This window comes from Saimiri boliviensis, chromosome 1 (genome assembly GCF_048565385.1).
Source record: "Saimiri boliviensis isolate mSaiBol1 chromosome 1, mSaiBol1.pri, whole genome shotgun sequence".
Lineage (NCBI taxonomy): Eukaryota > Metazoa > Chordata > Mammalia > Primates > Cebidae > Saimiri > Saimiri boliviensis.
In genome coordinates, this window is record NC_133449.1 from 274,919,645 (window position 1) to 274,938,538 (window position 18,894).

Here is an 18,894-nt window from a genome sequence, read left to right on the forward strand (position 1 = left end):
TTAGGGAAGGCATGAAGCTAAATTTTTAAAGCTGGACATTTGATGGTGATAGCCATTAGGGATTCCTTATATGAAGATAACAGCTCATATTTCTGCTATCTAATTCTGTTTTTCTCAAACTAATTTTGTACCATTAATTTAATTACATGCCAGTGCTTGGGCGTAGAGTTCTTAAAAAAATCAGTAAATGGTTTTTAAAAGCATATATATGTAATATATAAATGTGATATATATCAGTAAATTGTTTTAAAGATCAGTATTTAAAAATCAATTTAAAAATAAGTAAATGGTTTCAAAAAGCATATATATGACCTATATCATAACAAACTAATGATTAAATATAAATGTTTTTATACATGTACACATAGATGGTTATATAATGTAACCACAATTAATAAGAAAAAATAATTTTAAGCATATATTCTCAAAAGTTATTTGGTTTTAGAAAATACATCCTTTTAATGTCACTAATATTTATAGAATGTATTCTTTATATATATGCTATTTGCTTAAAAGCTGTCAAGCTTGTCTCCCCAACTGATATAAGAGACAAAACAGAATATTGGAAAAATTACAGGAATCTAGGACTCAAACAACATATGTATGACATTTTCCAAAACTACGAAATTATTGGGTGATGAGAAATAATTTGTTTAATCTCTCCAAACATCAGAAATATTATTTGAAAAAATATTTAAATTATGTGATCATATTACACAGTTTTGTTTTTGCATTTTGAAGATCAATAGGTTAATTTATGTTGAAGTTCATTATTAATCAAAATAGTCTAATAATATTAAAATTAATCACAAGCACTTATGTTATTTGTACATTTCATCTGAGAAACTTTGACTAAAGGACAAGATTAGAATAATTAAAGTACCTTATCTGAGTTAAAACTTCTGCAAGTGTATATGTGTAGGCATAGGGAGGAGAAAGCATGTAATTTAATTTTAGATGGAAATTTCATACACCAGAACTTCCATTTAACTACAGTAATGCACCTTTTTCTTGATGTACAAATATTTAATAGCATTTTCCTCAAATACAATTGAAATATAATTAAGAGAGCAAAAGAATAATAAGAAAACAATTTTCAGTTTTTAAAGTTAACAAGATTCAAGTGAATTCCCTGATTACAAAATCAAAGTTGAACCAAATTTAAAACACTGTACTTTATAATACATTGGTAGTATTTATTTATTAACAAAAATGTGATTAAAATGCAAAACACTTAAGGATGATATAAATAATTAGGCATAGAAAATGTAATAATCAGCTTTTTGCTATTGAATAAATAATATGAAGAATATTTAATAAATCCCATGGATAAAAGCCTACTGTCTTTAAAATAAAAATGCAAGAGAAAGTCCTTTTGGATGTGCACTTTTGTCCAAAAACAGAGAAATGTACAGGTGTTAAATTGGCCCCAAGAGGGTTATAGAGATGTTCCCTAAATGAGAAATAAATGTATAAAGAATCATGAGAAAAATAAAGAAGATATACCATCAAAGGACTATAAAGTTGAAACATTCTGTAATTTATACCAATCATGTTGTGAAGTTTATACAGAATCTCATGTTATGCAAATTTTTATGAGAATTACTCTATATCACTGCAATTTTTATCCCATTTGTTAGAGAAAAAAAAAACCCTGAATGTCTTTAAAAGGTATACTTTTTCCCAGTTCAACTCTTTCTATTTCTCTATCAGTTAGTTTATGCACAGGAATGCTAAGTCAATGTCATACATGATCCCAGGCTCAAATTAGTAATTATTTATATTAGGCATTAATGAATTAACCAATTATTTTTACAAATACAGTGTTGACTGCATGTCGGTAACTTTTATGCAGGACACGATAATTTGCAAAATATTTAACCACTATATGAGTTACGTTTAAACTAGTGGAAAAAGTCAATAAGCATATCATCCATTAAATGAAAGAGATAATAAAAGTTGTGGTAAATCATGTGAAGGAAATGAATGGATGGTATAACAGAGAGCAATAGAGACTAAAATGGGTTAAGCTATTTTTAAAAAGATTGTTCAGAGACTTCCCTCCAAACAGAATACAATATAGAAACTGAAAGAAACGAAGAGATGGCTATGGATGAGCTAGATAAGATAGATCCAGGTCAGAGCATGAGCAAATGCAGAAGTCCCTGAATTGGGCAAGTGCTTAAAGCACATAAGAGGTCTTCAGGTGGGTGCATGTGGAGCAGTATCACTTTGTCTTAGTCAGTTTGTGCTGCTCTATCAAGATATCATAGATTAAGTGGCTTAAACAACAAATTTTTATTTCTGACAATTCTGGAAACTGGAAAATCCAAGATCAAGACACCAGCAGGTGTGCTGTCTGATGAGAGCACTCTTTCTGGTTTACAGACAACCATGTTGTCATTGTATTTTCACATAGTCAAGAGCTAGAAAAACAGAAATAAAAGCTCAGGTACCTTCATGTTTTTCTAAGGGCACTAATCTCATCATTAGAGGCTCCACTCTCATGACCTAATCTAACTCTAGTATTTTCTAAAGGCCTACATCCTAATACCATCAGTTTGGGTGTTAAAATTTCAGCATATGAATTTTGGTGGAACATAAATATTTAGGCTAAAATATTCCACCCTAGTTTCCCCAAATTCATGTCCTTTTCACATATAGAACACATCACTTCATCCCAATAGCCCCAAAAGCCTTTACTTATTCCAGCATCAGCTCTATACCCTAAAAGCCCCAAATCTCATCTACTATTATGTAAATAAGGTATGGAGACACAAGGTATTATTAATCCTAAGCAAAATTTTTCTCGACATTTGAACCAGTGAAATCAAGCCAGTAATGTACTCGCAAAATACAATAATAGAATAAGCAATGTAAAGACAAACATTCTTATTCTAAAAGGGAGAAATGGTAAAGAAGGAAAGAATGGCAGGACCCAAGCAAGTTTAAAACCCAGCAAGGCAAACTCAGTGAGATCCTAAGCCTTGCGAATAATTCTCTTTGGCTTAGTGCTCTGCAGTCCAAGTCCACTGGGAGAGTGGTTGCATTTTCTGAATCTCCTGGGGTGGCAGTCCAGAGTGACCACCCCCACCCTGAAGCCCTATGAAGAAACCATCTGGCATGTTGAAAGGGAGGCAGTGGTCCCCTCCTTTGAACCCAACAATGCATACCTGAATTATCTTTGGAGTCATTCCTCTCTTGTCTTGAATCGTAGCTCATTTTTTGCAGCTGGCCTATGAAATCTAAGAAATCCATCAGCCTTCCTTCATTCCTTCCCATATGCATCTTCACTTCAAACTGGAAGCCTTCTTCCTAGGGTGTCATATTAAGTCTATGGTTCATATCCATACTAACCCCTTTATCAAAAGACACTTAGCCATACCTTTAGTATTCTCCCCCAAATACTTTCTTATTTTTGCAATATGAATAACCTGAATATGTTTCAAATCTTTAAACTTTGCTTCATCCTTGCTAAACAATTTCATTTTAAGTAATTGTTGTATCTCACATTTTACTACAAGTATTCAAGAGAAGCCAAGATACACCTGCAAAAATTTTCTTAGAAATCTCTCTAGCTATGATTCAATTTCATTGCTCCCAAATTTTACATCTTGTAAAACACTAGAACCCAAACACAATTCAGCAAAATTATTTTCTACTTTATAACAAGGATACCCTTTTTGCAAGTTTCTAATAACGTGTTCCTCATTTCCATCTGAAAGTTCACTAGAATGGCATTTACTGTCCATATTTCTATCAACATTCTGTTCCATGTTATTTAGATATTCTTCAAGAAGATTAAGCACTTCTCTATTATTCTCTTTTCTTTCTGAGACCTCACCAGAATTATCCTCAATGATCTTTTCACAGCAATGCAGACTTTTTCTAGCATGCACCTTAAACTCCCTCAGCCTTTAACTATTACCCAGTTCCAAAGCCACCTCCACATTTTCAGATGTCTGTTATAGTAGCAACCCACTTCTGGTACTAATCTTAGTTTGTGCTGCTATAGCCAATTATGGTTTACTAGGTGGCTTATAAACAGCAGAAATTGATTTCTCAAAGTGCTGACGCCTGAAAAGTCTAACATCAAGCAAGGCATGGCAATTCTAGTGTCTGCCGAGGGCCAGTTTCCTGGCTCATAGACGGCCATTGTTCTGCTGTGCCATAACATGGTCAAAAGGCAAGAGAACCCTCTCTTGCCTTTCTTATAAGGGTACTATCTCATTCATAAGAGCTCTACGTCCATGACATAATCACTTCCCCACAGCCCCATTCCTAATAATATCACCTTGAGCAGGGCCCCTCTCCAACTCCTGTCTGTAGACCAGTACTGGTCCATGGCCTGTGAGGGACCAGGCTACACAGCAGGAGGTGAGCAGCAGGCAAGAGAGCATGACCATCTGAGCTCTGCCCCTTGTGAGATCAAGAGCAGCATTAGATTCTCATAGGAGTGCAAACCCCATTGTAAGCTGTCCATGAGAGGGATCTAGGTTGTGCTCTTCTTATGAGAAGATGATACATATTTACACTTGTATGTATGAGTTCATATATTTATCTTTATACATGTATCCATATGTATATATAATATATATGTGTGTGTGTGTATGTATTCAAGTTACAGTATAAAACCATTAGAACCACTTTGCTCCCTGTTTTTAATTATGCTCAAATGGTGTTAGCAGTATAATAATTACTTTTTTATTTTAACTAAGAATAATAAAAGAATAGATTCTTTATTTTTCCAATAGATCTGCTTTTCTCCTGATATAAATGACACTTAAGAAATGGCTCAGTGATCCACTTAGTTCACAAATAAACTGTAAGTTTTATCTTTTTATTTTTTCTTCACCCCCCATAACCAATATATAAGATGATATTATATATTATTGTGAATATCTACATATGTGAATTAGATCCACATCTTAGGTCTGATTTCCCAGAAACAAACCCTGAGACAAGGATTTGTGTGCAATGGATTGGTTAAAAATTTTGTTCCAGGTAAGGAATTGCAGGATAAAGTGGAGTCATAGGACAGGGATGGGAAAGACGCCAAACACAGGTATCAAAGTCCCTGCTTCAGTATGAATCCATAGGAAAACTAGAATTTCTGCACCTGCTATAGACTGGCAATGGGATGTTATAGACGTTTATAAACTTTCAGGCACATTAGGCGTCCTGTGCATGTAGGCAAAGGAGTTCCAGTAGCCAAGGGAAGTTGTTCAAAGATAGTTGCAGGTGCAGATCATTAGAAGCAAAAGCATACAAAAATTGTCATGTGTGTAGTGTGAGTGTGTGGCTGTAGTAAAGGATCAAAGGGAATCTGAATAGCGTTTCACTGTCTACTTCAAACCTCTTCTCTATATGCCTTCATCATCTCTTACTGGACTAGAGTAATAGAGCCTAACTGATCTCTCTCTTAACCAAATCCGTTTCCTGCCCTCTAACCTATTTTCTAGTCTGCACCAGATTGATCTTTTCTGAACATATCACGTTAAAATCTTCCAACTGCTTTCAATGGCACTGGAAATGAATGAGAATTTCTTACTGTAGTTTATAAAAGCCTATGGGATCCTAGCCCCAGCCTAAGGCTGTTTCCCCATCTAATAAAACTAGATTGTTCCGCTCAAAGGCCTACGTTCCACACAAAGTAGGCACCACTGTTAGAACTGACCCCAGGAAATACAGAGTACCCTTTGATTGCTCTGGCAAGGGTTATAAGCAAGGTCAATGATCAAAATAAATTCTACCAGTGGAAAAAAAACAGAGTAACCCGTGTGGTCAACTAAGGAATTTGTTGTATTTTATCAAAGTAAGATAACAGCTACCCTTGAGATTCTCTGGCTGTTCATTTTCCACTACAAAATGTGGGGCATGTTCTGGGCCAGTGGCCACTAGGTGTTACTTTTCCATTACACATTTTTCTAAGCACTATTGGACATTGTAAATTTCCCATATTTAATTCAGGGTTTTATATTGGCTGTAATTAAGTTTACCGATTATTCCATAGTTTATAGGATTACAAATAGCCACATAAAGTCCTGATGATAATAACCATAACCTGAAATTTTGCCATTGAAAAATGATGCAATTTTGGATAACTGTAATTCTGAAGTTTAACCATATGCATGTATTAAGAGCAGCATACATTTGTAACCATATGTTTGTATTAAGAGCTAACAGTGATCAGTTTCTTAAATAATAGGTATGGAAATTAAGGTACATAGATGTGTTGGACAGAACCTTTAGATGTGTTGGACCATAGCAAGAATCTGTAATACCACCTGTCGATGACCATTGTTCTTTCTGCTGAGTTGGACCCATATCTCTATGCCTATAGTAGGAACAACCGTGCTTGATGATGACCATGACAATGATGATGCTTGTGATGATCGTGATGATAATACTAATATGCTGAGTTGTGTGCTAGCACTATGCTAACTCTTCCAGATGTGTTTTCTTATATTAAAAACTGTGTTTAAGGCTGTGTGTCTGAAACCTGATTCTAACATTTATTACCTATATGACTTTTGTCATGTAACTTAAATTCATCATACCTCAGATTTGCTATCTTCAAAATAAAATAAATCATTGTAATATACATGACTATTACTTTGTATTGATAAAAGTTTAAAATAAAGTTTAAATCAATACATTTTGTGTTATGTACTAATTAAGACCAAGTAATATAGGTTGGTATTCTAAACTATCACAGATAGTAAGACAGAAAGCCAAGCTAGATTTTTATATGTGACGTTTATATTTTGTAATTCCCATGGCTGAATTCACAGGTGTCTGGTCGAACATTGGGTTTCTGGCTTAAACCTGGTAAATCAGAGTCCATTTTCAGGATTCTTAAAACTCCAATTAGAAAAGACTATCGGTTGCTTTCTAAAATTGAAGATTTTAAATATGCATTCAGGAGATATTATCACCCACATAATTTATTCAAATTGAGGAGGCTTAGGATGAGAGAAAAAATGAGAGAGAGATAGAGAGAGAAAGAATAGAATACTCAAGCCTCTAATTCTAGTTTTCATGACAAGGAAATGGCCAGCTGCTTCTTTGCTTCTTTTGTTGTTTTCCTTTCCGTACTTAATTTGATTTTATAACCCAATGACTTTTTGCCTACTAGTTTGAAATTGGTTTCCATTGCTTAACCCATCATAGCCATGATCATCTCATATCTTCTACATTAAATATCATACAAATTAAATCCAATTTGATAACAAGTAAAACTAATTCTGAAATACCAAATGTACTATGATTTTATACAAGAATAATCAACTTATTATATTAACAGGGAAACATTGTTTCCAATTTCTGGATCAGAATATCCTATAGGTAACATGCCTTATCTAATTTTGCAATATCAACTTTGTATGCTCTTTTTTCTTATTATTTTAAAATAAATTTGTTCTTAGTTACCATGTAAAATTTTCATTTAGAGCATGTACTCCTCAGTCTCAAATAAATTTGACTGTACTACTCAATTACTTGCTGAAAAAAATAGTTATTGATTGAAAAAGATCAACATGGTAATAAGTATTGCAAGACACAATCTTGACTATATTTGGTACCATTTAATTTGCCTTGAGGGAACATTCAACCTGATAGAAGGAGGAAGAGTAAGGACAAAGAGGAAGATAGGAGGCAGAGGAGAGAAACAGTTTATTAAAAATGATGGATTATGAGAAGTGCTCTTTAAAATACATAATTTCATATGTATATGTATATGTTAATAAATATTCTACTTTTGTTAGTCTTAAGGACTATGGAACATTCACTGTGATAATTGGTATATGGTAGAGCTTACTTTTTAAAATATTTAGTGTTTTAAATTACAAATATATTAATATGCATCTGATTATTTTATAGTTATCTTCAATTAGCTGCTAAATTTCTGTTTCGTTTACTTGAGCTATATATGTCTTTCTACTTATCTATGTGATAAATGAGTTTTTCGTGATTGTTCACTAACGTAATGTAGAAATGTAATATGTATACAGTACATAATAAAATTATCATTTGGAATAAGTTTTTCAGTTTACATGTTATGGGAAAGTGAAACGCAAGCTAATATAGCCATGTTTTCTCCTTACTTTTAGGAAAAACAAACAATACATTGAACTTGACAACCCACCGAAGTTGAGGATAATGAGGACTTACCATTGTATACCATTATTCATCTGGACCTACATGTGCCATACAGTTGACACCATCCTATTACAAGAAAAAGCTAACGGTTATTTATCAAGCAAAAAGATAGTGAGTCTGACAAATGATGATGGTAAAATGCTACGTCGCACCAAGCGTGGCTGGATGTGGAATCAGTTCTTCTTATTGGAAGAGTACACAGGTACTGACACACAATATGTAGGCAAGGTAAGAATTTTTGAATGAGAAATCTAAAAGCTGAAAGTGACAGTGATTTATTTTTTATAGCAACTTTCCACATCACTAGTGATCATTCAAAAATGTGTAACTAATTACATATTTGGAAGGTGTGGTATTGTAAATTATTTTAGTGAGGAAGGGCAAGGAAACATATTTGGGCTCTACATGTAAATCAGTATCAATAATGAGCATAAACTAATAAGTCATGTAGATGGATGTAATTAATTATTAATCAGCTAGTTATTATTTAATCATATGTGTGTTTTTGAAATAAAACTCTCCTTGAAATCTATTGATACTTTATCATAATTAAGAATAGTATACTCTGTATGAGAAATAAAAATAAAGGACTTCTAGATTTTTCTATTTCTTAATATCAGCTAGGCTGAGCTTCCTGCTTGTAATCCAGACAAACGTGTTCAAGGCAGTTGGATAAAGACAAGATTGAAAAAAAAAAAAAAAAAAGGAGAAAGAAGACACTATCTTTAAGTAGATATACTTCTGTGTTAGTAGGAGCAAAGTCACTCATGAGCAATCAGAAGCAGACAATAATTGAGAATATGTAACTCCATTCTTGTGTTCAATTTTGAAGAAGCAGGTTCATTGCCTCTCCTTCATCTCTGTTTAGAGACTTCTTTTTCTTAACTCATTATCTCTTGTCTTTTTCTTTCTTTAGGGGCATAACCTTTCTGAAATCCATAATTTTCTTTTTATCTATCATCCATTTCCCTACCAATCACATTCACACTATTCTAAACTCAGAACAATTCATTTGTTAACTGTAATTATTCTCAATTTATACCCAATGCTGAGATATGTTAAAATTTTTACAACTGTGAATGGCAGTTCGTTTTTGATTTGGCTCTCTTGAAGTCTGTTACTGGTGTATAGGAATGCTTGTGATTTTTGCACGTTGATTTTGTATCCTGAGACTTTGCTGAAGTTGTTAGACTGGATAGGGAAAATGTGGTACATATACACCATGGAATATTATGCAGCCATCAAAAACGATGAGTTCACGTCCTTTATAGGGACATGGATGAACCTGGAAACCATCATTCTCAGCAAACTGACACAAGAGCAGAAAATCAAACACCGTATATTCTCGCTCATAGGCGGGTGTTGAACAATGAGAACACATGGACACAGGGAGGGGAGCACTACACACTGGGGTCTGTTGGGGGGAATGGGGGAGGGGCGGGGGGTGGGGAGGTGGGAAGAGATAGCATGGGGAGAAATGACAGATACAGGTGAGGGGATGGAAGGCAGCAAAGCACACTGCCATGTGTGTACCTATGCAACAATCTTGCATGTTCATCACATGTACCCCAAAACCTAAAATGCAATAAAAAAAAAAAAAAAGAAAAAAAAAAAAAAAAAGAATTGCAAAGAGCTAGGTAGCCATATTTGGTCTCATGGTTACTTTTCTAAAAAAAAAAAAAAAAAAAAGCCAAAAGTGTTTTCTGTATATATTTGTATCAGTCCGATAAAATGAGATGTGGTTCTCTTTGAAATGAGGAAAAGGATAAACTTACAGATTACTTATGAGCTTTCAAAGAATTCTCATGCTCTATTCCTGACATGATTTCCTGTGGCTTTATTCTTATTGGATTCAGAAATAAAACCTTTAAATTTAAAAAAAAAAAATTTACAACAAAACAATTTTAAGTACTAGCAGTCTACAGATCATAAATGTATTTTTTTTTTTTTTTGAGTAATGACATATATGTACTTGAAGGGACTGTAATGGTCTTATTGTTTGACTCACTGATAGCACCAGGCAAATAAATTAGAACAGGCCAAAAATAAAAAAAAAATAAAAAATAAAATAAAAAGTACCTAATATCACAAACGTCATGCTGGTAGCTTTCAAACCAGAAATACATTTGATCATGAAATTGTCAAAATTTTGTTCTAATTCTTCCTTCTGTGTGGGCCAATCAAATGCAGCCTCCTTTATCAGAAGCCTATTATTTTATCTTCTTTTGAAATTTCTCTTTTCTGGTTCCATAGGTCATGCTTATTCCACCCCATTCAGTTCCCTTGCTGGTTCTTTTTTGCCTGTTATTTCTTCTGAGGTTAGTCATATGGCATCCTCAGCCATCCTTCATTTAACATCACTTTTCACACTACACTTAATAACTAACATCGGGAAATTCAAGTTCAGCTAGCAAACATTTTTTGTCTAAGGATGTGAAATTGCCTTATGATTCTCCAAGGAAGTGGATAAAGGACACACCGAGGTCATAGGGCCTTACAGAAACGGTTTTATCCTTGGAGATTCAAAGACACAGAATAATAGCCACAGATAAAAAGAGATGCTCATAATCTTAAGGCAGTTAAGGGTCTATGGCAAGCACTTATTTTTAGTCAAAATCGAAAATGCTTCCTTCTAAGCACTGAGTGTACACTGATTAATATTTAAATTGACCACCATTCCTGCTCTCACATTTTAAAATATATATTATAGTTTAAAATTTTCTATGTAATCATACTTACTTTTTAATTCATTCCATAGTCTGTCATAAACAACTACTAAATGAATATACATGGTTTTATTTAATTACTTTTCATAACTTTTTTTCATTTGTGTTGGAAAAATGACATTTTGGATTTATGCATGGACAAGTTAAGGCGTGTGATGTTTGTCCCTATTTATTCTTGACAACGGGGTTATGAACCTCAAATAGAGCACTCATTATAATATCAGATGTTGGGAGGAAATAAATACAATGAAACCAAAACTACCTAACTATTTTTATGTTTCCAATGGAAAATACTATGTATATGAAAGAGACACCTTAACAAAATAAAACATTTATACTACTTTTTGAAGAAAAAATAAAAACCTTTCTGTTTTTTTAAATAGGGACTTATCTAAGAAGTGCCATTACCACACATCTAGTTCATTATAAAAGTGGGCTGGCTTTCAACCACATCTTAGCTTTGAATAAGTTATTAAGGGCATTTACACTCTTTATCCTGCTTTTCTGGCTTTCGACATTGCTATTTATTTGCATATACAATGGCTGACCAGAACCTTAACTCTAAACTTAGTCAGACATATGAATTCTAATAAGGATTTAACTTCTTGAGCACCACATAGATTATCTTTTTGACCACAGTGTTTCTGGTTTCCCTGGGGAGACCTAAAGCTAGTCTTCCAGGTTCCACTGTATTGGTGGTATCTCCTGTAAAGATAAGACCTGTCATATTCACCATGCACCATGATTGGAAAGGCTAAGTAGCTTCTAATGGGAAGAAATTTCCATGGTTTCTTTAGTTTTATAGATGCTAGATATCACCAAAAGTGATAGGCACCATATTAATTAACAGGTGCTATAAAATTGGAAAGACATATTTTTTAAATTTAAAAACGAGGGTTTCATCCTAAATGTAGAGGAAGCAGTTTTAGAAAAATAAATCGTGCATCAAAATGTAATAAATAAATTATATACATATACACACACCAACATGCAACTTACATGATTTTTTCTTGATTGTGGCATTTACTATTAGAATTCAGAAGTTGTTCAAACTTTACAAGCCTCAGATTCTTGTTGAGTTAATTTACATCGTCATTAATATTTTTTCCGGGGGCCGGGCGCGGTGGCTCACGCCTGTAATCCCAGCACTTTGGGGGGCCGAGGCGGGTGGATCACGAGGTCAAGGGATCGAGACCATCCTGGTCAACATGGTGAAACCCCGTCTCCACTAAAAATACAAAAACATAGCTGGGCATGGTGGCGCGTGCCTGTAATCCCAGCTACTCAGGAGGCTGAGGCAGGAGAATTGCCTGAACCCAGGAGGCAGAGGTTGCGGTGAGCTGAGACCGTGCCATTGCACTCCAGCCTGGGTAACAAGAGCGAAACTCCGTCTCAAAAAACAAAAAAAGATTTTTTCCATTCCAAATTTCTGGTCTTTTCTACGATTTGGAAAAGGCTTGCCATTAAGTACAAAAATATCCAGAAACATTTTTGTAAATACGTGCATGTGCACAAATCTTAGAAGGTGAAATTGCGTGCATACAGCACAGTAAAAGAGGCGAGTCTGATAGGATAAAATTAGGCCTTCACTATGAAAGGTCCGGAATTCTAGGCTGAGTCGTTTTTACATACAGCATGAAATGTGAATAAATCTGTTATTTTATACAAATCAGTTATGGTTGGAGCACAGAACTAAAGTAATCAGTTTTCTTTGATTGTCAGAATGGAATATCTGAAACGATCAGTTTTCTTTTATTGTCAGGATGGATTAGAAGAGTAAGGAAATGAATTAAAATAATTTTAACAAGGTAATATTGCATAATTTTTATGGCATTTCATACATTTGCAATATAGAAAAGCCAGAAATGTTGGAATTAATAGCAAGTTTTTGTTTTTCACAATAATGCAATTTGAAATTTGGTTTGTCATTCTTGACTAAAACCATCAGTTATTAATATTGTTTTATGTAATAAGGGAAAAGTATTGTTACCCAAGAGAAAAACAAAATCATAATAATTGCCATCTATCTTCTCTATAATTTTAATAAACACATGTGACTAGATTATTTAGACAGAATAGTAATAATGCTCAACAGATAAATTAAAATAAATTTAACAAGAAACATGCAAATGTCCCTACTATTCTGTCAGAGAGTCTTTATAACCTTTTTTTTTGTGTGTGTGCATAAGGACAAAGTCCAGAATAATCTCTGTGTATCATGGATCAATAATCAATTAACAATATCCCAATTATCATTAAGAATGGAATATAATTTACCTATTTGATTTCAATATCTGGCTGTTAAAGCACATTTATTTTATGAAGAGAAACACAATACCCAGACACAGCAGATATAGTGTTTATTCTTCACAAGGAAATTATGAAGATTCATTAAATAATTTGGAATACCAACTTAACTGATCATTACATTTTAATTTAAAAATATGTATTTAGCACTTGCTTTGTGTAGAGCAAGGAACAGGGAGCTAATGAGCTGCCCATAGGTAGCCACCATTAGAACACAATAAGGTATCTTCGTTGCAGAGTTATCTCTCACATTTTTATAATTTTAATTTACAAATTTTGTTACTCCATTCTGAAATCATGAGTGTAATCAGGAAATCTAGAGTGGAAGAGAATTTTAACATTTATTGAGTTCTGCTTTCTTGATTACAATCGGTTTTCATGTTACCTAAAACAATGGGAAACACAGGTAACAGAAGAAATTTTGGTAGAAATCTGTTTTATATTTGATTGTGTATAAAAAGGTGGAGTGAGACTCTTTAATATATATGCTGGTTTGAAGTATATATAAAATAATGGACTCGAATAGGTAATTTTTTCATAAGCTTTTCAGGTATGGCAGTTTGCTCTGTACAAGTAACAGATGGAAGATAAAGTCGAAACAGAAATAAAATCTCAAATTTATTTAAAGAGTTCTGATGAGTTGTTACAGGATATCACAGTGTTTTTCAGAATCTAAGTTAAATACGTATATGATGGTTTTTAAGTGTGGTTACTTATGGTGCAGTACGTGGAGTAGCTGTTTTTGATTTGTAAATACATTGTATTCCAAAATTCTCTCTATGCATTAGTTGTTTGTAAATCACAAGAAAAGCATTAAACATTCTGACAAGACTTTAAGGACAGAATACTGAGGCGTGTTTAGCACTGAGTTCTATAAAAACTCACTTTTATGCTATAACTCCATCTTTTATTTTTGCTGCCAGTACTGTATAATCACTTCACTTGAAAACTGCTTTAACACACTAAACTTACCGTTTTCTGACTTTATTTATACTTTTTTTTTTAATGATAAGAAGGAGTTTACCAATATCTCTTGAGTAATACCAATCTTTAGCACAAAAATACGTGTGGAAAACTAACCGAAATTCGCTTAAGTAGAATTCAAAGTGTTCGTTAGTACTCTTGCATATTCCTGCCTGTGTTCTATGTTCCCATAAATTTGTACTTGAGTTCTAGTCAACAGGATATTTCTTCTTCCATATCTCACCTTTTTTTTTTTTTTCATCACCTCTCCAGTCCCCTTCCCATGGAGTATCTTACTCACTTTTCCGTAATCTCATCTCTGGTTTTTCTTTCCATTCTATATCCTACCACAACTTCTGTGCCCAATCTTACATAAAACCCATTTCATTTTCCCTGGCTAGAATTACCTTTAGAAACTATGAGATCATCTCTTAAAATCTTATTCATGGCACAATTTCAGTTATTTGGGCATATTTTCTGTTTTGTCTCCTAGAATCTGTGACCTTTGGGTTTTGAGTCTATGTTGAATTTATTTTCTTTCCCCAAATTTTTGACGTAATAGGTTTACTCAAAATTACTATTCAGTTACTATTTTTAAAAATTTTTTTTATTTATTAATCTGAATCCTGAGAAATCGATATTTTGAAAAATAGAAAATGCACTCTCTCTCTCTCTCTCTCTCTCTCTCTCTCTCTATATATATATATATATATATATATATATATATATAATGGAAATATATTCCTTTTTTCTGACAAATGGTACACCAAAGTTAAACTTTCTAAATAGATGTGTTTTTTCTTTGCTGTTCTTACAATTCTTTTCACATATTTCCATTATATTAGAGGGTTCTAATAACTCTGAAGCCATTTAAAAAATGCTAAGTGTGGTAGAAAATGATTTTTCATATGACTACCAAATTGTATGTGTGACTTTTTTTCACACTTCCAACACTGATTTCAATGTTTTTGGACTACTTCTAATATTACAACATATTCTTCCTTGACTTCTAAACTTGCAGATGATCAAATCCATCTTTATGTACTCATCAGTGAAGGAAGGGAGGCAGGAAGAGTGGGAAGGAGAGAAAAACTTGCAGATGATCAAATTCTCTTTTATATACTCATATCAGGAAGGGAGGGAGGGAGGAAAAAAGTGTAGAAGTGGCATTATCTTCAGCAGGGTATGGCAAGACAGATGGGGAAAGCTGTTTATGTACATGGTCATAAATTGTGACGATGATGATGTCATTACATAAGCAGTATGTGCTCCCTTTGAAAAACCAAGTACATAAAATTTAAAAATAATTTTAAAAAATCTGTGATATCACTAAGATAAGGCTAAGATGTCTAATTTTTTTTTTTACCTATTTACTGTTTTTGTTTTTAACATTGTTGGTTTTCTATTGTTTTTATATCTGTTTTATCTTTCAACAACAAATGTTTCTCTTAAAAAATTATAATATTCTCCCACAGATTTTTTTTAGAAAAAACTACATCTTAAAACTACTTTGGTAAATGTTTCTTACATACTTGCATATTCATTACATACTTGCTGGATATAGTGTTCTTAGGAAAAGAATTTTTTAAAAAATTAATAATAGTGTTGTTCAATTCTCCAGCATTCCATATTTTGTGTCTCCATGTTCAAATTCTTCCTGGGAGTAAGATTTTTACATGCTCCATTTTAAAATTTTTCTCTCTAACTCTGTCATTTTTTTCTTATTTATCTTAATGCAATTATTAAGTACATATCCAGTTATCTTTTTTGTATTTCTGATTACATGTTTTATCTTCATGAAATACAATGTTTTATCTGTGATAATACTATTTACTTAAGGTTAACTTTGCCTGCCAAGAATTTGCCCACACAACTTTTCTCATGAATGTGCTTGTGTCATTTATTTTTTGTCTTCTTTTGCTCTCAGCCTTTCTGTATAATTCTACTAAAAATCCAGCTGTAAGGATTTATTGTCATATAAAGAGCTCAGAATTGGCATATTCTTTTATGCAATCTGACAATATTTGACATTTAATTGATGTAAACTCATTCATATGTAATGCCATTATTGATATATTTGGATTTAAGTCCGCCATTTTCTTGTTTTCTATTCCTTTCTGTTGTTCTTTATAGCTTGGTTTCTGTGTGTGTGTGTGTGTGTGAGTGTGTGTGTGTGTGTGTGTGTGTATCATCTTTTGGAGCAATTAAGTATTTGTTTAAACACCTGTGTTTATGCCCTTTTTTAGCTAGTTTTATCTATGCTTCTTTGTGTTTTTATGTTTTAGTTTTTTGTTTTTTGTTTTTTTTCAATTAAACTTTAAGTTCTGCAGTACATGTTTAGATCTTGCAGGATTGTTGCATAGGTCCACACATGCCATGGTAGTTAGCTGCCTCCATCCCCCCATCACCTACATCAGGCATTTCTCCCAATGTTGTCTCTCCCCAATGCCTCCACCCCCGGCTATCCCTCCCCAGCCCCCCACCCCCAACAGAACAGAGTGTGTGATGTTCCCCTCCCTGTGCCCATTTGTTCTCATTGTTCAACACTCACTTATGAATGAGAACATGCAGTGTTTGGTTTACTGTTCTTGTGTCAGTTTGCTGAGAATGATGGTTTCCAGATTCATCCGTGTCCCTACAAAGGACATGAACTCATCATTTTTTATGGCTGCATACTATTCCATGATGTAAATGTGCTACATTTTCTTTGTCCAGTCTATCATTGATGGGCATTTAGGTTGTTTCCAGGTCTTCACTATTGTAAACGGTGCCACAGTGAACATACACGTGCATGTGTCTTTATAATAGAATGATTCATAATCCCTTGGGTATATAACCAGTAATGGGATTGCTGGGTCAAATGGTATTTCTATTTCTAGATCTTTGAGGAATCACCACACTGTATTTTTACGTTTTTAGTGTGTGTTCAAGGCATCTCAGTTTTCATTCTTAATTTGTTACAGTATAAATTGAATTAATCTTGTATATTTTAGCATATAATATGCTCATAATAGCATAATTTAATTTCTCTTGCAACACTTTGTTCTATTTTTGGCATATATTTTCCTTGTACATATTGTAAATTGCACAATTCATTTTTAATGTTTATTTAAACATCACTATTTATTTGAAAACATTTAGAGATAAAAATAATCATTTATATTAATTCATATAAGTATGTCTAGCCAGTGCTTTTTATTCTTAGAATTTCTGTGTGACATCATTTCCCTTCAACTTAAAGAATTCTTTCAGCATTGCCTGTAGTGTGTGTCTGCTGGAAACAAACTTTCTTAGCTTTTTGTTACTTGAAATATATTATTTTTTCTTTTTTTTTATTGCATTTTAGGTTTTGGGGTACATGTGAAGAACATCAAGATTGTTGCATGGGTACACAGAGGAAGTGTGATATGCTGCCTTCCTCCCCATCACCTCTATCTGGCATTTCTCCTCAAGCTCTCTTTCCCCTACTGCCCAACCCCCACTGTCCCTTCCCTAATTCCCCCTGACAGACCCCAGTGTGTGATGCTACCTTCCCTGTGTCCATGTGTTCTCATTGTTCAACACCCTTTATTTCATTTTTATTTTGAAAAATGTTAACTGGATATAAAATTGTGGATTAATCTGACAGATTTATTTTCATTTTAGCACTTAAAATTGTTGTTACATTATATTGTGAATTATATTACTTTTAATAAAAAGTTAGCCATTATTCTTATTGTTGCTGCCCTATATGTAATATGTGTTTTTCTGGCTGCTTTTAAGGTCGTATTTATATTTTTGCTCTCTTTAATCTTAATTTGATACCTATTTGTGTTTTTTTAAATTTTTTTTTTTACCCTATTTGGAATTCACTGTATTCCCTAGATCAGTGAGTTGTATTTCATCAGGTTTTAAAATTAAGTGGGCATTTAAAAAATAGTTAATTTTGTGGCCATTTTCTCTTCCTTTTGGAAACTTCAAATGCAAGTATTTTAGGGCACTTCATTCTACCCCATAGTTGGAAACTATTTTTGGTTGATACAATATTGTCTCTGTGCTTAAATTTGGGAAATTTATTTTCAGATTTATTGTTTCTTATTTTTCTCTGTCCAATCCACCATTATATGTTTTTAATTCAGGTATTATATATTCAGTTCTGTGTTTCCTATATTATCTGTTAGATGTTTGACATATTTTATGACGTTTTACATGTACTTCCCATTATTTTAGTATACCCTATACATTCTTCAGTATATTGATGTTAATTTCTTTTAAGTCTTTGTCCCATTAAATTCAATATTGGAGTCTTCTTTAATTTTATTTTTATTCACTACCTATTTTTCATTATGTATTAGAATGTTTCTGCTTTAATTAATCTCTAGAAAGCTTAGATTATGTACTAGACATTGTGAATAACACATTGCAGAAATTCTATTATCTTGCTTTAAAGAGTGTTGAGTTTCATCCCAGGAGGCAGTAAAATTGCACTGGATGCTACTTTGATTCTGTGTAGGTTTGGTTTTAGAAATTTCTAGGCAGACTATTGTTTATTCCCTGAATCTTAGTATTATCTTAGTAGTGTAACCCTTATTCTTAGTACATCTTTTTCAGTTATTATTCTACTGATGTTTCACTGGAAATCCCAAAATGTTTACCAAGCGTGTCTACCTAAGAGAAACTTGAATTTTAAACTCTTCTTCTCAGTATCTGAAGTGCTTAAAATCTCTGATCAGTTCTTGCTCATGTCTTTCTGTATACA

General features: G+C 33.1%; 1 protein-coding gene across 1 annotated transcript in view; it reads left to right on the forward strand.

The window, feature by feature from the left end:
* The window catches only part of CDH9 (cadherin 9), a 167,985-nt gene that overhangs the window by 42,077 nt on the left and 107,014 nt on the right, over window positions 1-18,894 (forward strand). The window contains exon 2 of the mRNA XM_010331608.3: window positions 8,112-8,388. Coding sequence (XP_010329910.1) covers window positions 8,161-8,388 — 228 coding nt within the window. The 5' untranslated portion in view covers window positions 8,112-8,160. The remainder of the gene's footprint in view (window positions 1-8,111; window positions 8,389-18,894) is intronic.